Raw genomic sequence first — 27,167 nt, forward strand, 5'->3', positions numbered from 1 at the left:
ATAATGGCTGATGAAAAGAACCCCCAAAACAGAATTAAATCTGAATTTTCACAATTAGGAAATAAGTACAACTGTCACTGAACAATATATTTTTTAAAATATGTATACATATGTATATTTACATAAAGGTCTTTATAAACATAGGAAAAAGTCAAAGGATTGCTTTGCTAATTAGAGGTTTTCCCTAGGGAATGTCCCTTCCTGATGTAATTAAAGTTACTAAAAAGTAGACTTATTTTCAAAACTACTCTCTCTAAGCATATTTGCTAAACACCAACATGTGGACAATCTTGCCCTAATTTATTTTCTCCACTTTGCAAAATAATGTTCTCCCATCATAGTACCACCAAATTTCAGTCCTAAATCATCTTCTCTAAGATAGACTATAGTAAAACTGCCTAAAATCAAAGACAAAGAGAGAACTTTAAAAGCAGCAAAAGCAAAAAACAAAAACAAAACAAAACCCTCATATACGAGGAAACCTCCTTAAGGCTATCAGTGTATTTCTCAGCAGAAACCTTGCAAGCCAGGAGAGAGTGGAATGAAGCATTAAAAATGCTACAAGAAAAAAGAAGGATAGATAAAAACTTTCCCAGACAAGCAAAAGGTTAAGAAGTTCATCACCAATCGATTTGCCTTACAAGAAATACTGAAAAACATTCTTCATGCTAAACACACTGGTAAAGGCAAGTATATAGTCAAATTCAGAATACTCTAAAACTGTAATATGGTACTGTGGTACTGTGTTAATGACTTAAATCTAGAACAAAAATTAAATAAAAACAACAGCTATAAAACAGTAAAATTGTGACATCAAAAACATAAAATGTGTGTGGGGAGAATAAAAGGTAGTTTTTGTATACAATCAAAGTTATCAGGGTAAAAGAGACTATTATAAGATGTTTTATGTAAAGCCTCGTGGTAACCACTAAGAAAAACTACAGCAGATGCACAAAAGAAAAAGAGAAGGGAATCAAAGCATACCACTACAAAAAACATCAATTCATAAAGGAAGATAACAAAATAAGAAAGAAACAAGGTAACTATAAGATAGCCAGAAAACAATTAGTAAGATAACATTAGTAAGTCCTTATCTATCAAAAGTTACTTTAAATATAAATGGATTAATTTATCCAAACAAAAGGCACAGAGTGAACGAATGGATGAAAAAGGAAGACTTAACTATATGCTGCCCTCAAGAATCTCACTTCAGCTTCAAGAAGACAAATAATTTGAAAAAATGGGATGGAAAAAGATATTTCACACAAGTGGAAACCAAAAGAAAAAACAGAGTAGCTATGCACTCATCAAACAAAATAGATGTGAAGGAAAAAAAGATTGCAAGTGACAAGGTAAATGAATAAAATAAAAAATGAAAGGAGACATTAAACTCATACGACAGAAATACAAAGGAGTACAAGAGACTACTATGAACAACTGTATGCCAGCAAACTGGATAACCTAGAAGAAACAGGATAAACCCTTGAAACACAAACCTATCAAGACTGAATCATGAAGAAACAGAAAATTTGAACAGACCTATAACAAGTAAGGAGATTGAATCAGTAATTAATGACCTCCTAACAAAGAAAAGCACAAGACCAGATGGTTTCCCTGGCAAATACTACCACATATTTAAAGAAGAATTAATACCAATCCTTTTCAAACTCTTCCAAAAAATTAAAGAAGGTACACTCCCAAACTCCTCAATTGTATGAGGCCAACATTATACCAATACGAAAAGATGAAACTACAGATCAATATCCCTGCTGAATATACATGAAAAATTCTCAACAAAATACAGTAAACCAAATTCAACAGCACATTAAAAGAATCATACACCATTAACAAGTAGGATGTAAAGACAAGTCAACGTCTGAAAATCAATCAATGAGATATATCAATTAACAAAATGAAGAATAAAAATCACATGATCATTAATGTTGATACAGAAAAAGCATTTGACAAAATTCCACATCCTTTCATGATAAAAACTCAGTAAATTGGGTATAGAAAGAATGTACAACAACATGATAAAAGCCAGATACAATAAGCTCCCAGCTAACATCATGTTCAACTGTGATAGGCTGGAAGCTTTCGCTCTAAGATCAGGAACAAGAAAGGGTGTCCTATCATCAATCTTATTCAACATAGTACTGAAGTATACAATCTAGAGCAATTAGGCAAGAAAAAGAAATAGTAGATCTTCAAATCAGGAAAGAAGTGAAACTGTCTCTGTTTGCAGATGATATGATCTTATACACAGAAAATCCTAAAGACTGCACCAAAAAAGGGTTCGAACTAATCGCTAATTTCTTCACTAAAGTTGCAGGATTCAAAATCAACATACAAGGACTTCCAAGGACTTCCCTGGTGGCTCAGTGGTTAAGAATCTGCCTGCCAATGCAGGGGACACGAGTTTGAGCCCCGGTCCAGGGAGACCCCACATGCCGTGGAGCAACTAAGCCCCTGTGCCACTGCTGGGCCCGCGTGCCATGACTACTGAAGCCCACACGCCTACAGCCCATGCTCCACAACAAAGAGAAGCCACTGCAATGAGAAGCTCACACACCGCAACAAGGATTAGTGAAGAAAGCCCACATGCAGCGACGAAGACCCAACACAGCCAAAAATAAATAACAAAACACAAAATCAGCATACAGAACTCAGTTGCATTTCTACACTAATAATAAATTATCCAAAAAAGACATTTAAAAATCCCATTTACAACAGCATCAAAAACAGTTTAATTCATTCCTAAGCATTTTATTAAGGAGGTGAAAGATCTGTACATGACATTCATGAAAGAAATTAAAGAAAACAAATGGGAAGTATTTTGTGTCCAACTATTGATATCCAACTACCTAGATTGGAAAAATTAATATTGTTAATATGTCCACACTACCCAAAGCCATCTACAGATTCAATGCAATCACTATCAAAATTCCAATGGCATTTTTCACAGAAATAGAAAAAACTATAAAAATTCATATGGAACCACAAAATGATCCCAGATAGCCAAAGCCATCCTGAGAAAAAAAAAAACCAAAGTGGGAAGCATCACATTTCCTGAAATCAAACTGTATAACATAGCGACAGTAATCAAAACAGTATGGTACCTCCATAAAAATCACATAAACCAATGGAATAGAATTGAGAGCTCACAAATAACTAATGTGTATGCCATCAAGAAATATTTGACAAGAAAGCAAAGAATATACATCAGGGAAAGGACAGTCCCCTCAATAAACAGTGCTGGGAAAAGTGGATATTCACATACAAAATAATGTGAATAACTACTTCCTATCTTATACCACTCACAAAAATCAACTCAAAATGGATTAAAGATTTAAATATAAAACCTGAAACTAAAACTCCTAGCAGAAATACAGAGAAAAAGCTCCTTGACATTAGTCTTCACAGCAATATTTTGAATATGACACCAAAAGCTTTTCATTTTGTTGATGAGCTTTATAGATTCCCTTTACTGCTCCTTGAGCCAGAACCAGAGATATCTTCTAGATATCTTTGCTCCACATGGCTCACTTTCAACTTTCAAGCTGAACTGAGTTTAAGTCAAGAAAAACCAAAATAGTAAACAAAAAATTATCAACCCTCAACATCTTCTAATTAGATGTCATTTTGAAAGCTGATGTTCTTACCTGATCTACCTGCTGACACTTACTTTTTAAAAACATCAAATACTTGAGCCTTGCATTCTCTCCAGGTTTTATAGTTATATTACCAGGAGAAAAAGGTTGGCATATGTATAATGCCATCTTACCTATAAACAGTGTCATTTTTTAAAACCATGATTTCTGTCTTATAACCGAGTAGCAATAATCCTTTACAAATTCTATGTGATAGCACATAGTCTGCTATTGCATTTTGATCCAAACTGAATTTCTGTCCTTTGATCAAGGTATTAAATCTTTTTATATTTAAAGTACATAAGTATATTGATATGATATGACTGATATGATGGCATTTGGGTCTGTCATTTTTTAAATTGTACTGGGTTTCTTGTGGTTTACTCCTCTGTTCCTCCTTTCATTCCTCCTTTGTGTTAATTATATATTTTTAGTATTCCATTTTAATCACTATCTTAGCTTTCCAGCTAATCTCTTTGTATTATGTTTTCAATTGTTCCTCTGAGGATTATAATATGTATCCTAAACTAACCCCAGTCAATTTAAAGTTGATATTGAACCACATCAGGTAAAATATAGGAACTTTTTAACAACATAGCTCAATTTATCCTTTAACATGCTATTGTCATGCACACACAACAGACCCACCAATCCATCAATGCAGTGTTATATTTTGCTTTAAACAGTCATATGTCTTTACAATATAAAAAGCAAAGAGAAAAATATTAGCCCACTATAATTAGGAAAGTTCCATTTTCTAGTAAGAATTTAACTCTATTTGCATAATATAGATATTATGCTACCATTTATATTATTTTACACCAACATTTTAATTAGTATAACTATTAAATATCAGATATATCACTGAATATATTTTATTTATATACTGTTCACATTTCCATTTTATTAGCTAATTATTTTTTTTAATTTAGCACAATCATAAAGGGAAGAAAAATCCTTTTAATACAAACTGAAATAGGATCATGTTCACCTGGATTCTCCTAATAGTATCCTAACCAAGTTTCCTGATCCCAGACATACCCTTCAATTGATTGCCCACTGCTACCAAAGCAATCATTCTAAAACATAGATGATGTCACACACTCTAGGAAGCCTGTCATGACCTTCATCACTCAAGATTAGGTGACCTTCCTATGACCTTCCTATGATATTTTGTGCTTACCTCCATCACAGCACGTGTAACATTACACTGTATTTGTCTTCTGATTAGCTTGTATCCCCACGATGAATTATGTACAGGTAGAGTCTATGTCTTACCTTTATACCTCCAGTACCTAATAAACATCAGGCACATGGTAGAGACACAAGAAAAGAGTTGCTGGAAAAAAACAACTGAATGAGTACATTTCAAACTGCTTCAGTTTGTAAGAGTCTCCAAACTACTAATTCTTAGTATATTTCTAAATGTATTCAACATACATTCATTTAGCACTAATATGCTAAGTACACAGGGAAAGACATTACATTTTAATAGTGAAATGTAGAAGGAAGATAGCACAGTCTAAACTAACAGTGAAATTAAATTATATCACCTTAAGTCCTAAAAAGTTAATTCCTCTCATCCAGACTTGATTTCCAGTATAGTAATAATCTGGCTCATTTTGTTAACATTATACAACTTATACCATTACACAAAGAAATAGGGTAAATGTGTTAACATACCAGAGATACCATGGCCCAACCAGTCTTGTTATAGATGAACTCCAAGTTGTTCCTTCTTAAATAGAGCAAACCACCCACAAGTGACACTAACAAGGCCAAAGCAATGGTGCCAGAGTAGTTGGGTGGTCTGAAGACACGAATCTGCAAGAATACAATGCAAGTGTTTAAAGTTAAAGAAAAATATTAATCTTTTTCACTGAACCATATTCTAGTCCTTCCAGACTTTAACACATAATTCAGAAAGGTGTCACCTTATTTTTCATACCTGGAAATAACATTCCTTTTGCTCTTTATGAGTCAAAAAATACATGCCTTAAAACATCATCGCTATGTAACATGACTTGCTCTTCAGGTGCTTTTAGGTGAATACAGTTAAATATATGCATAAACCTACTTATATTCATCCCAGAGCTGTTCCGGTTCACCCATGGAACATGGAATCATCTGGTAAAAAGTAGAGGTGAGATGGGGGGTATAATACTTGCATTATTTCAAATTGGAACTTTTTAAAAGGATTTTAAAAATAGCTTTATTGAGCTATAATCCATATACCATACAATCCACGCTTTAAAGTGCAGATCCAATTTTTTTTTAGCATATTCACAGATATGTGCAACCATAACCACAGTCAGTATCAGAACATTTGAATCACTTCAAAAGGAAATCCCATACCCTTTAGCCTTCACTCCCTTATTCCTCTCACCCTCCAACCTTAAGCAACCACTAATCTACTGTCTGTCTCTATACATTTCCCTATTCTGGAATTTCATATAATATGTAGTCTTTTGTAACTGGCTTCTTTCACTTAGCATCACCTTTTCACGGTTCATCCTTGTTGGAAAATGTGCCACTGCTTCATTCCTTTTTATGGCTGAATACTCCATCGTATGGATATCACATTCTGTTTATCCATTAATCACTTAATCAGTTGATGGGTATTTGGGTTGTTTCCACCTCGTGGCTATTATGAACAATGCTGCTATAAACATTCTTGTACACGTTCTTGTGTAGGTGTATGTTTTCATTTCTCTCGGTATATACCTAGGAGTGGGATTGCTGGGTCACATAGAAACTCTATGTTTAATGGTTTGAGGAATTGTCACACTGTTTACCAAAGTGGCTGCACTATTTTGCATTCCCACCAGTGGTGTATGTGGGTTCCTATTTCTCCACCTACTTGCCAATGCTTATGACCTCATTTCTTGATTCTAGTCTCCCTAGTGGGTGTGAAGTGGTATCTCACTGTGGGTTTGATTTGCATCTTGCTGGTAACATGATGTTGAGCATCTTTTTTGTACTTACTGGTCACTTGTATACTTTCCTTGAAGGAATGTTTATTCACATCCTTTGCCCACTTTTTAATTGGGTGGCCTTTTTATCGATTATAAGAGCCCTACATATATACTAGATATGATATAAGTCCCTTATAAGAAAAATGATTTGCAAACACTTCTCCCATTCTTGGGTTGTCTTTTCAGTTTTTGATGGTGCCTATCAAAGCACAGAGACTATTTTTTTTTAAAGTAGCTGTAACTGAAAATCATAAACACAATTTCACAGATCTTGGTTCCAATAACATTCCCCACGAGAGGAAACCAAGGCTCCTAGGAGAGATGGCTAACTGAGCACTGGGTAGATACAAGATGATCCTGAAACATATTATGTCAGAAAGAAAGAAAGTGTTTAAAAGAAAATGATGGAGACGTGTTACAAGGACAGGGAAGCTGGCATGAAGGGACACCCACTAGTCAAATCTAGAACAATTCTGGCACCAAAACATTTAGGCACAGTAATAACTTACAAACCACTGGAGGGGAAAAAAAAAGCAATTCATGAGTCTGTACCAATGAATGAGTAAGTGATAAAGAGGGGAGGACTCTTGCTTACAGTAGAATGCTATGAGCCAACTAGAAATATGGACAAAGTGCTAGAACTGGAACATCATCATTTTGCAACCATCATGATAAAATCTGGATCAGGCAAGGATCATCAATGGATGCTAAATATTGACAAAATTTTGATGAGGAGTAGGATATTTGCATGATCTTAAGGTGTCTCCACATAGATAGCTTACTAATTAATTAGAAAGGGGGGGGAAGAATGGTAATTACATAATGGAGAAATGAAAGACACCTTGATAAGATGTTCAAAATTAACATCACCAGTGAGGGACAGAGGGCATCATGGGCTATACATGTAGTTAGAACAAAACATGACCTCTGTGGTATTGTGGTCAAGAATGCATTAGCAGAATCCAGTCAAAAACAAACATCAGGCAAATCAAATAAGGATCAATCAGTTCAAAAAGTGGGAGAGGATTATATTCTTCAAGATGTCAAAGTTTTTAAAAGACAGATAAGTTATGGAAATGTTCCAGGTTAAACAAGGCTAAAGGACAAGTAACCGTAATACCTAACTCTAGACTGGATCTTGTACTGAAGGTGGGAAAATATTATTAAAGGACAGTATTAGGTCAACTGACAAAGCTAGAATATGTACCATAGCTCAAATAGAAATATTATACCAGTGTAAATCTGTGAAGGTGATAACCGTACCATCTTCATATATTTCTTAGGAAATGCAATTCACCTTAAAATGGTTCAGAAAAAGACTGTGTGTGGGTGTGTAAGTATGTGTGGAGAGACAGGCTGGGGGAGAGGTAAGAGAACAAGAACGGCAAAGCAAAAGCAAAAGCTGTAAAAAGTCAACACTACGTGAATCCTGATAAAAGGTATACACTGAAACTATTTATACTATTTTCATTTGTGGAACTTTTTAATTTGAAATTATTTACAAATAGATGCACATTTGTAAAACAATATATATCTAATAACAATGTAAGTATGATAATAGGTTAGAATCATTTCTGATTAAAATTTAGTATTTCTTATAAAGAATTAATAGTACTTTTCCATATTACCTTTAATATTTTGTACCAAATAAATGATACATTGCAGAGCTGAATATCTTCCAAAACATTTCCAAAAAGATGATGAGTTAGGAAGTAAGTTTAGCCACCGAAATATAATTAATACCTATGTTATTTTATTTACAATGATGGTAGTATAATATGAGAGACGTCTTTCTCAACTGAGAATAAATGTGTTTACACCTATGGTAAAAATCAATGCTTCTGTATTACTTCTAAGGTAAATATAATTTTAAAATAGCTGGTTATAATTGTTCACTGTAGAACATTCTGGTGACACTAAGCACTCCACACAGACATGAACTATCATCGACATTTTTGTTCATTTACTTGCTGAATAAACTGTCTATACATCTACACTCATATTTATGCTTTTCTGAGTCATACTATAAATACTATTTTTCTAACCTGCTTTTTCACTTGTTATACCTTAAGCTTCTTTCTACATCAGATATTCTTGCAAACCACTGTCTAGACTCTGGCACATTTGTCTCTTATTTTTACACATTTGATTTATGATGTTTTCCATTAAAATGAACGTTTAAAATTTTTTTCCTATGGTTAAGAATTTAAATCATTGCTGATTACATCCTTAAGTTAAATTCCTACAAGTGGAGTTAAGTTAAATTCCATAAAATAAAGACACGACACATACCATTAGAATAGTTACACCAATTTATAGTCCCAAGCACAGTATATGTCAGTGGCATTTTCTCACATGGCTCATGAAAAAATGGGTATTATCCCATTTTTAGTTGCTCAAAGGATAGATAAAAATTATACATCTGGCTTTTTAATTAGAATTTCTTTGATTACTAAGACCGCTGAGCAACAGTCAGTATATTTTTTAGCCTGTGAAATTACTTTGTGCCTAACCTACGTATTCTTTAATGGTTCCCTGATATTTTAAGAACCATTATTTTAAAAACCATTTAAATTCACCTAACTCAAAGTTTAACTTATAGCTATCAGATGCAGTTTTCTTGAAGCAAGGAGACATGTTCCATAGAGAAATTGAAAAAAAAAAAAAAAATCCTGTGGCCTTATTACAATATTCTACCAAACCACACTAATTAGCCTATTATTAAAACTGGTAGGGAATAAGAACATACATGAACATCCGTTCTGTCAGCAATCCACTTTGCTAGTTGCTCAGCTGCAAATCCAATTCTTTGAAGGTCAAAAGTATCAGCTCTCTTGGGTCTGCCTTTTGGAGGAAAATGCATAAATGTAGGAGCAGAGTTCATGTTGAGCTGTAAAACATGATATAAAACATACTAAATACAATATCCCAGCAATCTTTATATATCCTGCATCTGACATTTTGTGGGTTTTTTTCCTGCAAGAATTTTGGAAAGATAGCGTTTATTATGAAAATCCACATGGCTTTCCAGAGCTTAACTACTGTTTCTATTCATCTTAATATATTGTTGAATAGAAAAGAATTTAGGAAATAGGCCACGCTTGCCGAACCTTCACATTTAACATACGTCATTCACATTCTCAGCTGCATCATCTATTTCATCGGCCATCTCCTTCTTTATTTTCTAGAATTCTACAACTAAAGAATGAAATGATTTAAAGTGCAAAATAGAAACACTGTAATTTGGTGGTACCTGGACTGTTTTCACATCTTAAGCAGTTATTAAAGAAAAAAGGACCAGCATTTGATGAAAGATATAAATATATCATGTAATTAATTTCAAGTATATCGACTTCTCTATTAAAATTTTAGACTTTTGTTCAACTCCTATTATTTCAGATGTCTCAAAATGGTTATTTCTCATACCTGTTTTCTAAAGGCAAGCTCCATTTGAAAAGTATACTGAATAAAACACTACTCTAGTATAAACAATATAATATCTAAAAACAAATATGAGGTTAATTTGCATTGAGGAGTAAACTGCAAAACATACGTACAGATTAAATTCTTGCTGCCCAAGAATTATGAAAAATGTTTCAAATGAAAGGCAAAGAGATTCTTGGCCCTGACTTCCAATATATGGTTCAGAATTCCCCAATAATGAGAATAAAAAGCTAACTGAAGTAACAGCAAACATCAGATCATGCTTGCTGTCATCAAGGTAAAGATACAACAGTACCAGCTGTGGGCCTGCACGCTGTGGGCCTGCACGCTGCGGACATTTAGTAATTTTTATTACATTGAACAGAACGGAGTCACCAATTCCTCTCTTCCCTGTGCTTTCTCCCCCTCCACACTTTGTTCATGTGTTTCCTGACAGATGCACAAGAGATGGCTACAGCCGATATGTAAATGTAAGATTCAAGGGAGAGGAAGTCCCTGCATTAGAACAATCAGAAACTCCACGCTAAGACTTCACAGCCTAGAATTTTAGAGTTAAAAAAATATAATTCAAAGCTTTCATGTTAATTAAAATGTACAACTTCCCAAGGCTGCCCAAAGCAGGGAACAACACGCTCCTGACAGCGACTGCAGGGCGCCTTCTGACACACCATTAACTTGTTGGCCTGCTGTCAGACACGTAGCCTCAGCCATCACACGGGAATCACATGTCATTTACTTTCCAAACAAGTCTCCAACAAGCCAGAGATTGTCAAATTTCTTCACTTGTTCTTAATATCGTATCCAGACGCCACAGTGACAGTGCTGACAGTACTCTCTCTCAACATCAGTTTAGAGAGAGCACTTCAACAAAATGTGACTCAGTAGTTAGCAAGAAAGAAAACATAAGCATTAAGAACCTTTCAGTAGTTCCCAAGTAAAACAAAACATACACTTCCCTATTTTTGTAGATTATAATTCCCCATAAAAATCATTAGCAGCTATAACTTCTATGCACTACTGCATTTTAAAATGAAAACTCTCATTGCTAAGCCAGGGGCTAGGTTTTAGAAAAACAATGCAGTGCTGTGTTTGGAATTCGGCTGATTCAAAATTAACCTGAGGAAGTTTTTCAATTAAAAACAATCTTGACTTCAACTCTCATATCTATGCCAAAGTTAAAAAAAACGTTTACAGCATATAAAAGAACTCAACAATTTTATCTAACAGTATATCTATATGTTTATATACTGGCAGCCTATATAGTCAGTACCTAGCACAAAGGAAGGATTACTTTGTCCCACAATTTTGTTTGGTTTTCTTTAATTCGAATTATTTTAAAGATAGAGAAATTTCATATAAAAATTCATTATTTGGGTCTCTACTTGAAAAACAGATCTAGCTCCGCGGGCCCGCATTTCTTCACTAGAGAGAGAGCTGAGCTGCATCTCCCTCACTGGGTCGGCTGGTCCTGTCCAGTCAGCTGTAGCCCCGCCCGTGCCAGTGCAACCAACGGTCAGCTGCATGGCATTCTGCTGATTTTATTTCTTACAGCAGTTAGGAAAAACGTGAAATTTGAGTGTTTCCATTAAATATATATATATTTTTAAAAGACCAAGAAAGATTTTGTTCTAATAAAGATAGGAGGGAACATATTTAATTATTCAAGTGAAGAACTAATGTTTTTAATATGCTAAGTATGTACGTAAACAAAGATCCCATAATGAAACTAAACTCATGTAACTGGATTCCCTCATTCAGCTTCCACGCCTGGCCAGGGTAGATGCTTGGCCTTGAAGCCTCTGCTGTAGCAATCAGACTGGACCTGGGTGACTGTTTTCCAAGGTGACAGAGAGGATTCATGTATATACTGAGTGAACATGTATATTCATTAATACATTAATGTATTATATAATTATTAGTATATATATTCATGTACACACCAAATGCTACATATATAGCACTACCATCTGATGACCTCTAAGGCCAAGTCTCCTGAGATTCTACACAGACCTATAAATTACATGAAAAACCATTTGGATGTTACAGCACTGTAATTTACCTTTACAAGGTTATTTGAAATTACACATTTATGTTTATGTGTTTTTCTTTATTTCTATATTATTAGCTCCCTAGTCTGTAAGCTCCTTATGGAGAAGAACTATGTATGTTTTTCTCACCAGTTTAATAATACTTCCTGAATAGATGGACAAAAGGAAACATGCCCAAAAGGTTAAATAAATTTATGAGGAAAAAAAAATGAAGAATACTAATAAGAAAGCCCAAGGGTAAAGGGTATTGAAGGCAAAAAGAGAGAATTTATCCTATTCAACTAGAAACTGTCAAAGGAGAATGAATTACCAATCTGGAAGCAAGCAAGCAGAGACTTTCACTAACGGACCATTTACAATTAGCTTGAGTCTTTACAGAACTAAATACTTTTCCATGACGTGGTAAAGAACTGCGCCAGAGTGTCACATGTGAGAAAAATAAAATAGACCAAGATACCCAAACTAATCAATGCTGGGTATGGCACTAAGTTTTACATTTGAAAGGCATGATCAAGTAGTGATAAATACAAGAAATTAATAACTGCAGGGATCAAGAAGCCAGACAGCTGAGCTCAAATTCTATCACCATTTTATTTTGTTATCTCCATATACTAACTCTGTAACCTTGGACAAGTGATGTTAACCTCTCCATACCTTAATTCCCTCATCTGTGAAACAGAGATAAAAACAACATATTTCTCTTTGGATTGTTATGAAGCTAAATGAAAGAAAACACATGACGTACTTAGAAGAGTCCTTGGACTTATAAGGACTCAATGTTACCAATGATGATGTAATCACGACCAATTCCAATAGGACTGGTATCCTTATGGGAAGTAGGATGTGAGTCCCACTGGGTTAGGGTTCCATCCTTAGGACCTCATTTAACCTTAATTACCCCCTTAAAGACCTTATATCCCCCCCCCAAAACAGCATAAAGGTTAAGTAAAACTTACACTGAATCTGATATAAAATTTCACAGATTTAGGCAAAATACCACCCAAACCACATACAATACATCAAAATAAGGCTCATGCATGTAAACTGCCACTGTATGCTTAAAAAACATACTTCCTCTATAATGGAAAAGTCAAAATGTGTTTATTCACTAATGGCAAATACTATGTACTGACAAAGGTACCATTGACTGTAATCATTGTAATCGTATCACGTAATTAATAACTACTCATTGTATGCACTGAATTGTATTTTGATCTGGCAAAGATGCAGCAATCATAACTAACTCTATCAAATAGGTTATTAAACTAAAACTCTTTTACCTGCTGAAAAACATCTGTTCCCTCATCGTAGTCCACCATACTGAAGAAGAGTTTGTTACAGAAAGCAGAGGAATAGCGCCAGGAGTTAGCCAGTATTTGATATTCTTCGTTAGCTTGCCTGATAAGGATAACGGGACAGAGTAGAAACATTATCAGTAGTGAAACATTAACAAAGCTGTTAATAAAAGAGGTGATTCTGGGGCAAGAGTTGGCCTGTTTTAGTATGGACTGCAAGCTAAGGGTAGATTTTATAGTTTAAACGGAAGTAAAAAGTAAAAAGAATATTCCATGACATGTAAAAATTATATAGAATTCAAACTTTATCCTTTGTGAATACAGGGTTACTGCACCACAGCCACGCTGATTCCTTTACTTATTGCTATGTTTGCTATTACGCTACATCAGGGCAGAGTGGAGGAGTTCTAATAGAAAGTGTGTGGGCAAAAAAGCCCATCCTGACCCTTTAAAGAAGAAGCCCGACAACTCTTATTACAGGGGATAAAATCATTTTGTGCCATCTCCTGTACATATAACTTAAATCTTCTGATGATTTTTAGTAACAGGCATAGAGCAATTTTTTAGAATTTTGGAATTCACTTTAACGGAGAAATAAAGATCATGGATATATGTTTTAAAACTGTAAATACAGTTGTACTGCACATTTATATATTCCATCTATCTAAAAATGCATTTACATTCACACCTAAAAGTAAGCAAACATTTGAGTGGCTAAACCAAATGCCACAAACAAGCTCTTCTCCTAGAGCATATTTACTCCTATTTTGAATTTGTTTCTAATGGACATTTTGTTGATATGCCAGATACTAAAGCTCTGTTTTTAGGTGAAGGCAGAGAGTAGAAATAAACGGTGTTGCTAGAAGGATGTACGTATAGTCATGGGAAAAAAGCAACAGTGATTGCTAAAACTTTAATTTTAAAAAGAGAGAGACGGGGCTTCTTCCATACGGTTGACTGTTCACAGATCTGGGGGGGTCTCTCCCAAAAGAAGTATAGATACAAAAGGGTATAACCCCACAGTCACAAAAAGACTTGGAGTGGAGTCAGCAGCAGATAAACGATTTCAAGAACTATCTGGAAAACATAAGGCTAGTCGAAAAGTTTTGATGGAGGAAGTTACAATCTCAAGAGAAGACTGCAGTACAAGGAGAAGCTAGGAAAAATACTGGATTAGAAGCAGCAGAGATGCTGGGTCTGAGATTTCATCTTGCTAACGAGCTAGCCTATTACTCTTTCGTGGATGCTGGCAGAAGCCATGAGGCTCCTGGGTTAGAGACCTAAAGGACTTTATCCTTCGCGTTTGTTTGCATCAGTTCCCCATGCCTCCAAGTTCCTGGGGTGGCACAAAAGGCCCTTCCTGAATACCTGCACACACAGTTCACCGTGTTACAGGAGAGCCATACTGAGTTTGGAGGACTTGCCGTTTTTACAGCAGAGGATGATAAACCCCATGCTTTGTTCAGTGAAACACATAACGTCACTCCTTAAGGCTTGTCGCGGCACACACAAGCCTTTGCATTCTTGGCATGCCCAGCACGAACACGCAGGATCATCAGAGCCGATGGCAGGATGATCATACTGTTGCTTTTCCCAACGGTATTCACAAAATAATAACAATGCCACATAAAAAAAAAAAAAAAACAGAGCAAAGAAAGTAATAGGGCGAGCACTTGTAAACAGAAAATATGATTTCTCAAACACCAGTATTAGTAGATAGAGTTAAATAAAATTCAAAGAACAAAAAGGACACAGGTGGACAATACTGGTGGGAGGAAGGAGAAAGGTACCTAGGCATATAATCCAATAAGCCCAACCTTCAAATAGAAGGAGCCCCAGAAAGAGAAAAGACAAAGGAAATTTTCTGGAAACATAATACAATTAAAGGAGACTAGGTATTCAAATTAAAATTACCTCCCAGGTTCTGTATAAGAGGAATAAGAAAAGACCAGCATATTGTGATATTTTAGAACACTGTGGATAAAAAGAAGATCCTAAAAACTTTCAGAAAAAAAAAAAAAAAGTACTTAACAAAGGCTAACAGTGAGACCGGAATTGGACTGGTTATTAGCAGCACTAGACGCTGGCAGATAAGAGAATAACGCCTTCAGAGTTTTGAGGGCGTGTTATTTTCAATCTAGAATTGTATATCAAGCCAAACGATTAAGTTTGAAATAAACACGTTTGAAGAAATGTAAGTCATATGAAATTACCTTGGGCTATAAATGATAGAAATGGTAAAACTGAGAGTGTGATAGAAGAACTGTAAGGAAGGTAAAGGGGCAACTAGCAATATGATGCAGTAGGAAAGGTGGAAGATGTGCAAGAAAGCTGTGATCCAACTATGAAGCTATGAAACACAAATCGGGACGGGAATTTACTTGGACTCCAAGATGAAGAGAACCGGTTCTAAGCAACCATTACAATTAGAAAGAGCGGCACAACGTCCAGACCATCGTTAAGGCGCATGTGGTCCTGTGACAGGAAAACAACAACAAAAGGAATCTGAAAGGCAAGGTCCAAACAAGAAGAAAATTAAAATGTATCATAATCTTGATTGCTAGGTGATGGGAAAAGGTAGTCATTTTGAACATTTTCTCTTGCTCAGGGAGGGGGTCCTAAACAACAGCACTGTGGAAAAGGAACCATAATAAAAAACCTACTACTTTGCAGTTGATGCTATTTCTGTGGAAACAATAAGTCAACCTACAGACAGAGCACAGATGTAATGATGGTTACAGTACAGAATGTAAGAGCTATCAACTATGACAATACAGAAGTACAGGAAACAGGATTTGGTAAAAGGGAGGAAGAAGGTGTACTTGTTAATCTTCGACTTAGGGAATCAAGAGATATCACTTACACTTATGAACAAGAAATAGAAGAACGCTATTTACTATTTACAATAATAAAAGAAAACTATAAAAATGATAAGGGGTGAGATGAGTTAAATCCTCACCTATTAGAGCCAGAAATGTAAAGATCAGGTCTACTGCATGAAATATATAAGACTAACATTTAGAGGTATGAAAAAAACACCAGAAGAAGAAAACACAAAGGAGTTAACAGTGATTGCCTGTGGCTAAGTCTGCAAATAAGTGAATGCAAGGGCTAGGGACATCCTAGGCCCTTTTTTATTAACAAGGAGCACATAACAGTGCTACGATTAAAATATATTTAAGTGGGCTAAATATGAACAAGGCTATAATCTGAGGTCACTTGGCATAAAGACCTTAAGGGCACATTTTTTTTTTTTTTTTTTTTTTTGGTGGTATGCGGGCCTCTCACTGTTGTGGCCTCTCCCATTGTGGAGCGCAGGCTCCGGACGCGCAGGCTCAGCGGCCATGGCTCACGGGCCCAGCCGCTCCGCGGCACATGGGATCTTCCCGGACCGGGGCACGAACCCGTGTCCCCTGCATCGGCAGGCGGACTCTCAACCACTGCGCCACCAGGGAAGCCCAAGGGCACATTTTAAGAGAGCACAGTACAAAAACCAACCACTGTAAAGATCAGCCTGACAATGCACTGTGCTCACGAGGCAGAAAACTATATTGTATACATTCTGAATCTGTTCAATGAAATAATTACAAACTTTTAAAACTTTGGTGGTTAAATAAGATTTAACCTGAGCACCTAACAGCAAGAAGTGAGCTAATCTCCCTCCAAGGTCTCTGCTTTCATGGAGTTGACGTTTTAGTGGGGAGACATATAACAAACAACCAAATGAACAAATGAAAATCATTAAAAGGTAAGATATACACTGAGAAAAAAAAATTACATGGAATTGTATTACCGAAAACAACGGAGGATCTACTCAGATGACATGGTCAGAAAAGGCTTCTCAGATGAAGCGGCACTAATGCTCAGATCCCAAGGATGAGCAAAAGCCATCGCTGAGAAGAGCTAGAGAATGAACATTTCGGGAAGCAGGCAGAGCAAGCACGAGGGCCGGGAAAGGACAGGCTTTAAGACGCTGCAGAGATGAAGCTGTGATATAAATGAGAACATGCTCTCTGTCTCCTGGACGGGTACATGTGGATTACATAGTTTACACCCTCCCTCATCTATTTAAAACAGTGCCTCACGGCTCCTCTTCTAACCCTAAATAAAAGCAGAGTTGGGACCAATATGAGCCCTAAAATCTGATTTGATTTCTGTCATATGGAATATAATATCACGGGTAATTATTCATCATTGATTTTCAAAGAGAAAATGTATAGTAATGTCACACGGTGAATTGGCACTGACGATTAAGTAGATCTGAACATCTCTGTACTAATGAACCTTAAGAGACCAGTGCGTCCTTAAAAAAAAATCATTAAAACGATAGCATAACAATTAAGAAAACAGTTTATTTTTACACAAAAGAACACCTTCACAAAAGCACATTTTAACTTTTAAAATGAAACTTAGGGAAATGGCACATCTGCAAAAACTGGCATCCTTATGATAATGATGCTCTGAGAAACGAAAATGCTTCATTTTGAAAAACACACAGGAAAAATACTATCAAATTTTAGTATTCGACATCTGTGTATAGTAGCTTATGGAATGATATAAGACTGGGATAATCTTGAACTTTTTTCCCTTATAATGTTATAACCTACCCCAGACCTATTAGAATCTACTAAGTATACATTCTTCACTCATTAATTCACTCCACAAATAGATATTAGTGCCAACAATGTGTCCGGTAATGAAGGACTGAATAGTAAGTTCAAGGGCCCTGACCTCAAGGAGAATACACTCTAGTGAGAAAAAGATGCCTCACACAACTATACACAAAATGTCAGATAGTTAGAAATACTCTGAAGAAAATAAAACAAGAAAATGTGAAAAGTGGTATTGAGGGGTCAAAGAGGATGAATTCATTTTGCCTTCAAACTCTGTTTTCTACACCATCCACTTCCTCAGTTGAATTTCCGAATAATCAACTGTGGGTTCTAGCCTCTGTTCCAAAGTCCTAAAGAGTTCCCCACTGCCTATATAACAAAGACCACTGGCAGAAGAGAAGACAAGAGCCCCTATCCCCTGGCCACAATTTACATCTACAGTCTGTATCCATAGGAACATACCACATGCTCAAAGGGTCTCTCCGTTTTGTGACACCCTGTGTTCATTCTTTAAGCTTTAAACCATTAAATCTTCTGCTTAAAATGTCCTCCCTTCTTTCAAAAGCTTGCTCAAAAATGCCCCTCCTTCAGAAGCCACTTCAATTCTCTATAATACTTCAGGCAACTGTCAGAAATGGAAATTCTCAGCTGCTGTGCAGCGCTGTTTATTTTATGCATATACTGTTCTGCTTATGCATACTATGTTTATGCAGTGATTGTTCGGTGGCTAGGCCTTAGTCCAGAATAGGCATTTAATAAAGGTTTGATGGGCTTCCCTGGTGGCACAGTGGTTGAGAGTCCACCCGCCGATGCAGGGGACGCGGGTTCGTGCCCCGGTCTGGGAAGATCCCACATGCAGCGGAGCGGCTGGGCCCCTGAGCCATGGCCGCTGAGCCTGCGCGTCCGGAGCCTGTGCTCCGCAACGGGAGAGGCCACAACAGTGAGAGGCCCGCGTACCGCAAAAAAAATAAAAATAAAAAAAAAAGGTTTGATAATGAATAATATACTTTCCTAAAGAGTCAATATATTACATATACCCTAAAACTAAATAATACTAAATTAGAGATTTTGAATTCTGGACAGTGACTAAAAGCCCACTTAGGTCAGATTTATGTCACAGGTTAATGTCTCCTTTAAGGCCAATTTGCTTCACGGTACTGGTGGTCTTAGGAAGAAAAAAAGAAACACCTTAAATCTCTGTACCATCACAAATATATGCTATTTGTCAAAGGAATAGTGGTCTTGCTTTGAAAGATTATAACGACTAAATCATCTCCTAACGTCATGTTCCTAAATCAATTTCATATGAAATATAAAATCTAGATCTTAATCATCAGTGATGTTTATTCAGCGTTTTAATATATGCTGCAATAATAAAAAAGCATACCTCACAGTCTCTGCCTTTAAGAAGCTTGTCAGAGAACAGAATAGACACACAGTAACACACAAGTAAGATACATATATTGAAAAAAGAACGCAGATTGTAGATGCTATACAGCGTATAGAAGAGAATGGGATCACAGTGGATTGGAGCAGCTGGGCAAAGTGTGAATGTGCAAATATTCAGAAAAGAATGGAAGGACTAAAATTATAATAATCAAGGAAGGACAGGAAGAGAATATGAAGGCAACAGAAGCAGTATAAACAAAGGCTACCCAGTCTGAAATGTATATTATGTAGTCAAATAACAGAACTAAGTTTCATGTTAGAAAATAAGGAAAGAATAGACTGGAAGCTCTCCTCCAGGAGAAAGATTAAATAAGATCTTGACTTTATTCTGTAAATAGTAAACAACTACTACAAGTGTTTTGAAAGAAGCAGATTATGCAAAATACTAATTAAGAAAGCTCTATCTGGCAACACTGTGCATAATGTATTAGAGGAGGAGAAAATAAATGTTTGTAAATCACTCAGAATGTTAGTATACTGGTCTAGTTGGGAAAATATATGTGGCTATTAAAATACTATATAAATGAAGATATGACCTATTTCTTACATATTCTCCTTTAGAATCTAGAGCACCAAAGCAATGAGCAAAATTTTCTACACATCTTGCTTCTAGTTAGGAATCTATCTGTTGGCATAAAGAATTCCAGGGGAGCTAAGCAAATTACATTTTTTCAACATAAATACAATACTCAGAGAAAATTTACTACTGACAAGGTAAATGGGGGCTTTCTTCTGTTGAAGGTAATTTAGTAGCAATAGGACTAGAGACCAGATCTGTTTGTCACTAGAAATAATTCAATAAGCCTGACAAAAACATATTTCAATGTTGATGATATCTATTTAGGGTAAAAAAGACTTGTTAGAAGGAATATGCCTCAATAACATAAACCCTATTCTCTAAACTTAACTCCATTATCTCTTAGCTCTCCATATTCCAACTTCTTCATGCTTAACAGGAGATAGAAGAAGCCTAACTAATGACAAAGAAAGTGACTGGCTTCTTGCATATGTTTGTGTCCGCTTAGACTAATGAGCAAAGGTGTCACTAATGCTTATTAGAACCCTTCAAACTTCACTGCCATCTGAAATTGAAAGTTGAAAACCACAAATGCTCCTAGCACTTAAATAAGCACATTTCCAACACTGTTAGCTAAAAAAGTACTTTCTGTTTTAATAGTTCATAGAAACATTAGAGACGTAACTTTATGAATGGAAGGAACGCTGTAAATTTTTCTAATCTATTAACATGCAGCCTGAAGAGGGCAGTCAAGTTGCAGCAAAGCATCCAGGAAGGCTTAAGCACTAACTGCAGGGCACAGTTCTGGTAAAACTCTTCTATTAAATCTTCTCAATTTTTTACTATGGAAACAAGAAAAAAATCAATCCAAATGCTATAACAGTTTATAATCTGTTATAAACTGTTATATAGATAATAAAGATAATCAGTTTATTATCTTTTATGCCCTTGAAGGGATTTTTAAAGAAATATGGTTTCTCTTTTTAATGTTAATCAAACTTCCTATAAAATAAGATTCATATTAAAATCTCTATGTATGCCTTTTATTTATATTTTTATGATAAATTATATATAGATATAACTATACATTGCATGGATATTCCAAAGTATATCTTCATAAAGCCTCAAATTATTCAAACTCTACAGACGGTGATATAGAGAGAGAGATCTGGTGTGAGTGGAACCGTCCATTACTTACGGTTCTGATACCCTGAAGAGAAAACAACTGGTGAACAGCACCCTGCACAAAGATTTCAACAGTGATTTCTCTCTGGTTGTGCTACAAGTATTCAGGACCCTACTGAATATACTGACATATATTAAATAGACCCAATGCCTCTGAAGAGCTGAAGAATCCAGTTAACTACCACTTTGTAACTGGCTCTGTATAGTTCACCACTTGCCAGATAAAGATATTGTGTCCATTATGCCTGTGCTTTCTGAGCATCTATTTTTTTCTTTGGAAAACAATTCTAACATGAACATGCGATTCCAACATATATATTACAGCAAAAATGTATATGAACGTAAGAGATATTAAACTGTATATAACATGCATAGTAGCAACTCAGTTTATGAGTCAGCAGAATTTTTGTTCTCTTAAGAAAAATGGTAATACTAGCATACAAAAAAGCTTAAAAGGTTGTATGCTAAGAAAACTGACACATAGCTAAAAGAAGAAAGGAACTGTGCAGAAATTAGGAAGTCTCGTTCATGATTTGTTTTCAGAGATCATACTGGTATTGTAATTCTAAAACTATTTTTATGCACTGAAAGGGAGAGCAGATGAGCAAATACACCACTGTTTCTGGGATCCAGGTTTTCATTTTGGAGAAAGGAGATAAAACTATGGAATAGGGAAAATAGAGGAAAAACTCTCCAGTGTTAGCTTGGAATAGGAGATATCCAGTTAAAGTCATAATTTATGTATGTATGTATGTATGTATGTATGTGTGTGTGTGTAGGTATACACATACACACATCCTAGCTCTATCTATTAAAAAAGGCTGCAAGCAATGATACTATCCCAGCAGCAAACAGTATAACTTGCCCAGTTCTTGCTTTCTAAATATCATTTCCTACCAAAAAGACAAAGGCCTCCTTGAAAAAAATGCTTCTTGCAGTTCCATGACAGGGAAAGTATATAAAGTAGGCTTAGAATATTTTGTTGAGCCAAAAAGCAAAGACTAACAGAGGCATGTAATGACACAGGAGTTGGTTTCCACTGATCAAATTTAGGGCAACTTGAACACAGAAGAAGAATAATCACAGCAACAGATTAGTAAATTTAAAAAAAAGAATCTTTGCATTGAGATACTCAGAAGGGCAAATGGAGGAAAGAAAAGCTCTCATTTATAGAAGAATACCAACTAATTAATGTTAAAGCAATGACAGAATGTTTAAAAATCACCCCTTCACAATCATCAATGTAATATCAAGTTCAGGCAGAGATTACCAATGGATGATACAATCACTGGGTAAAAAAGTGCCAAGAAACAGGATAGTCGCATTATCTCAAAGTGTCCCCCCCTCTTAACCCATTCACCTTCTCCAAACACTACAAGAGAAAGATATACTTGTACAACAGAAAGATGTGATGATCACCGCCTTGATCAAGTGATCGATCTCATCACTGGTATTTGAAAGAACTGAAATATTTAGCCGTGATATTTCATGATGTCTACAAGTTAAAAGTACATTTGCTGGTATGTGACTCATTTTTTACTCATACTTAAAAGAATGTGAACAAAGAAGAACAAAGAGCATCTCTCATCACCCACTTCCACAAGGGTTAAGTCACAACCATTGCAGTCACCCACAGACAGTGTACCAAGAGGAGTTCAGGATGAAAAACAGGGTGAGGCGCCCTGTGCTTTGGATAAACAGACCCTTAGACAGTTAGACACATATCTCAGGAAGAATTTCAATGACCCGAGATTCTTGTATCTTCCCAGACATAGCAAAGCACTAAATCATTAACTGGATACATCTGTTCTTTGGAATTATCAGTGATCTTTTACCAAGATGTGTGTCATTGCTTTTACCAAGACTGCATGTTGTTTCCAAACCAAAAAAATTTATAAACTGGCTCCTCCCCTACCTCTTCAGAGCAGTTTCCTCAGGACTGAGTGGCTGTCTCCCAGGCTATATACAGTCCCCAGTAAAACCTGAATAAAATGTAAACTCACAACTCTTATGTGTCTTTCTTTAAGGCAACGAGCAAAATCAAATGTGGCGAAATGTTATAATTAGTGAAATCTTGGTAAAGTGTAGACTGGTGTCTTTGTACTACTGTTTCAGTTTTCTGTAGGTTTGAAATTATAAGATGGGTGACTAAAGCTGGACTTTATATACAAATAATATAGAAAACAGAGCTCAGAGAATGATACAGTGTCACATAGATAATGAAAGTTCATTGAAAACATCCATGTATTCATTGTAAAAGAGTTGGGATTATCCAATCTGAGGAAGACACACCTAGGAGGAAATTTGATATAGTGAACTTAAATCACATCCCTTCGACCTAAAAAAATAATTAAACTAGACAGTGTTCAGCAATAACCCTAAGACATCATTTATATTAAACTGGTCATAGATTCAGTCAAGTCTGAAACGGTCCTCATGTATTAGCCAAGCCAGGCAAAGAATGTGAATGGCATGAGAGTTTGCCAGTCTTTGACAAAGAAGTGAAATACTCTGTCCAGGTAGCCAGACATATTAGAAAAACTTAAGAATTAAGGCCATAGAGAAATATTATCCAAGGACTAAAGAAAATGATAAGGGTTGTAATCCCAAAACCATTTAGAAAGCACTTACCAGTGCATTAAGAGATGGACAGGGTAATTTTATCTATAAACGATTCTCACATTATGTGCTCACTTTAGAATTGAATCTCCTAAGAGATATGACTTCACTGTAATGAAACAAAAGGTTGAGGAGCTCTTCCACATGGTCTGGGCCAGCTATCTCCAACTCACCAGACCTTGCTATGTCATGCTAATCTGAATGAAAGCTTTTCATGATCTAATGAGTTTAAGGAATGCTGGCTGATGGATCCCTGCACTGAAAGATTAATCATCTTAGTTGGGAATGCAAAATGCAAATTACAGTTCACAGGGTAGAAGCAATAATGAATATGTACACTTAAGGAAAGCATTAAACTTACTAGCTCTGGAGTCACAAATCCCAACCCTGACAGGTATTAGCTCTGTGACTTTGGGTAAATTATATAACCTCTCAGCTTTGATGCTGTCATCTGAAACATGGATTTTTTTCAGTCCTACCTTTTAGAGTAATGAGAATGACATGAGATATTATATATATAAATGACCTAACACAGGACTGCCCAAATAGTATACACATAATAAACAATCATTTTATTTAAAGAAAAGATATTAGCCAGTTAATATCTAATATATTAATGTAATAATTTATTCTCCCTCTTTAAAATACCTTTGTAATTACTAATCACTTTTTCATTTATTTGAAGTCCAACAATATATTAACTTCCAATACATTACCAACCTTTGATTGTATGTGCACCCTGCTTGATTCTACATGTACTTTTTGATTTTCCTTCATCTGGATGTTTTTTCTTACATCTATTGAATGATAATAATAACCTTAGAAGAGGTTATTTTGTTCTTAGAATTTTTAGTGAATTCTGGAAGAGATGAGTAACTTTGTGGTAGAATACATCTAAAAGATGTAGCAATTATGAGGAATATTCCTTATAGTACAATTTGCTAAAGGAAGTTTGGAGTTAACACTTACGGGAGGTGAGAATTGTACTGAGTAGTCTTAATTATCAACTTTATTTGGCCCAGGAGTTTGATGTGTGCACTGAGGAAGGTGAGAATTGAATTCTGAGATTTGTGAGTAAACTGACTTTGTGAAAGAAGAGCAGAATGATTTGCTAAGAGGGCTTACAAGGAAGCCAACAGCTCATTCATCAGCCATTCAGCAAAGAAAAGCAACTGGAGAATCTTCAAGTGTGTCAGCTCTAGAAGAAAATTTCACTTTTTCTTAAAGAACAGAAAAAAGCAGAAAAAGTCTCACAAAGGAAAGCACTAATCTTTTAAACTTATAACTATGAACATTTCAATGACTACAGAATTATAAAAAAATTATAGCAGTATTATAGAAATGGTCCCAAATTACACTGACACAGAAGGACCCAGGAGAATTCAAGTTTTTAAACAAAAATGACTGCTGATGATAGAGTGCCTTTCTCAATGAATCTACAACTCCCTCTGAGGCACTTAATTTATAATTCAGCATATAATTTGAATACTTTTTCTTGAAACTCCTCTTTACCTTTCCATCTTGGTTGTCCCCTTGAGATCTCTTTCAAGAATGTGACTCATATGGGTCACATTCGGTACTCTCTTGGCTCAATGACAGTACATCTCAGACCACTTTTCACCACAATTATTTAACAGATCCTCCTTTTAAATTTATATTACTCTATAATGTAAATCTATCAACCTCATCCAATAAACTCCAGGACGTCCCTCTTTCAGCTCACTTAATATTTTTCCTCTCCAGTTCCATTAAAATCCTGAGTTATTTCAACATACATGTTTATAATCTAGATGTGACCCCAGCCTTATCATTCCTAAAGCTTCTCTATTATATCCACAATCATCTACATTATACTTCAGCAATTTACTCATTTATTTAATCAACCCTTTACAACTTCCTACTTTTCAACCCCATCCTCCTTTCACACAAAACCTCTCCTTCACTCTTGTGAAAATCTAGCTTAATTGTATCACACCTAGTTTATCAGCTGGCCCCTGGCTTCTCCGACCCTCTAACCAACTTTTAACCCACAGTTATACATTTCAGATATACTCTCACTAGCATTCTCAGAATATGTGCCGATTAATCCACTTTGTAGAATAAAGCAAACAGGTTAATCCCTATGGAGGATGTTCTTGCTGCTAAATTGCTGAGTATTGGGGAAGAAATCATTTAATTCTAGAGATTCTTCACTAAAAAGCTGAGTATTCTAGTTTCATAAAGGATCCTTGTCAATGCTATATGGTCATCCAAGTAACTAATAAGGCTTCATCCATTCCCATTGTTCCCCAACGAAATTAAATTTTAAAAAGCTGTGAATCATGTACCTGCTTCTTAGCTTCCCTGTCTCTATACTGGCTGCATACTAGAATTACCTAGAGCATGTTTTTAAAAATGTCAATGTGTTGACCGCCCCCGCCCCCACCAAAAAACCAATTAAACCAGAATGTCTAGGTATGGGAAGCACATATCTGCTCTACACTTTTTATTTGCCTCTAAACCTTCATGGGCTCTTCCTTTCTCCTCTAACAACTTCACCATCATCTTGATCCATGAATTAACTTTTTCTAATAACTTCAGTCTTTTTCTCTTGTAAATCTAAAACTACTCTAAAATTTTAAAGTTTATTACAAAATAGGCTGTAATAAACAAGTAAATAAAGGTTATTTTGAGCTAAGCATCATTAAAAAATTGAGGGTCCATATTTAACCATTTAACAACACAATGCATTAAGTAAACTATTACTTAAAGGATATACCATTTAATAGTATGCTGTGGTTTATGTTATCAAAATATATACAATTATATGTAACTGTAAAATAAATACTTGGGTAATAAAGTCTTTCTAGGTTACAGTTGAAAGAATATAATAATCAATTAAATAGATTTCTTCCTAACAGTGGTGAATACAGGAAATCAATATATTCAATTTTTAGAAGCAAAGAAATGATCTCCCTAAAATGTATAAGGTATTGTAGGATGCCAGAGGACAGTTTATATTTTTGTGGAATCTGAACTGTTACACCAAATGCCAACTAAGATGGTATTTTTGCCTCAGGAGGGCTTTTCAGCACCCCTTAGATAAACATAAACATACCCTGTCCTTAATGCTAACCTAATTCTGACAAATGTTAATGTCCACTTAAGTACTGGTCCTCAAATTGATAGGAGGGGAACTCAGAATCATCTGAAATGGTGTTTTACAAAATATTTTGCTTTTCATCTTTTCTACCCACTTTGAGCTATGTCCCAACATACACTCATTATTAGATTGTGATAAAATCTTTCATGAAAATTTCAGAATACTGAAATTACCTTTCTGCAAGCTAGTCTGAGAGAAACTGGTTTATTTTTTTCATTGGCCCATGTTAC

At 35.5% G+C, this 27,167-nt stretch overlaps 1 protein-coding gene across 4 annotated transcripts in view; it reads right to left on the reverse strand.

Annotated features, from left to right (window-relative positions):
* The window catches only part of TUSC3 (tumor suppressor candidate 3), a 138,466-nt gene that overhangs the window by 73,847 nt on the left and 37,452 nt on the right, over positions 1-27,167 (reverse strand). For all 4 annotated transcript variants that reach the window (XR_010838528.1, XR_010838527.1, XM_059049199.2 and 1 more), the window contains exons 3-5: positions 13,398-13,515; positions 9,375-9,515; positions 5,334-5,474 (exon numbers count right to left, since the gene is read on the reverse strand). Coding sequence is in view for 2 of the 4 variants with exons in the window: in XM_059049199.2 (XP_058905182.1) it covers positions 5,334-5,474; positions 9,375-9,515; positions 13,398-13,515 (400 nt within the window). In the remaining 2 variants the exon portion in view is untranslated. The remainder of the gene's footprint in view (positions 1-5,333; positions 5,475-9,374; positions 9,516-13,397; positions 13,516-27,167) is intronic.

Source organism: Kogia breviceps, chromosome 20, assembly GCF_026419965.1.
Source record: "Kogia breviceps isolate mKogBre1 chromosome 20, mKogBre1 haplotype 1, whole genome shotgun sequence".
In the NCBI taxonomy this organism is placed as follows: domain Eukaryota; kingdom Metazoa; phylum Chordata; class Mammalia; order Artiodactyla; family Physeteridae; genus Kogia; species Kogia breviceps.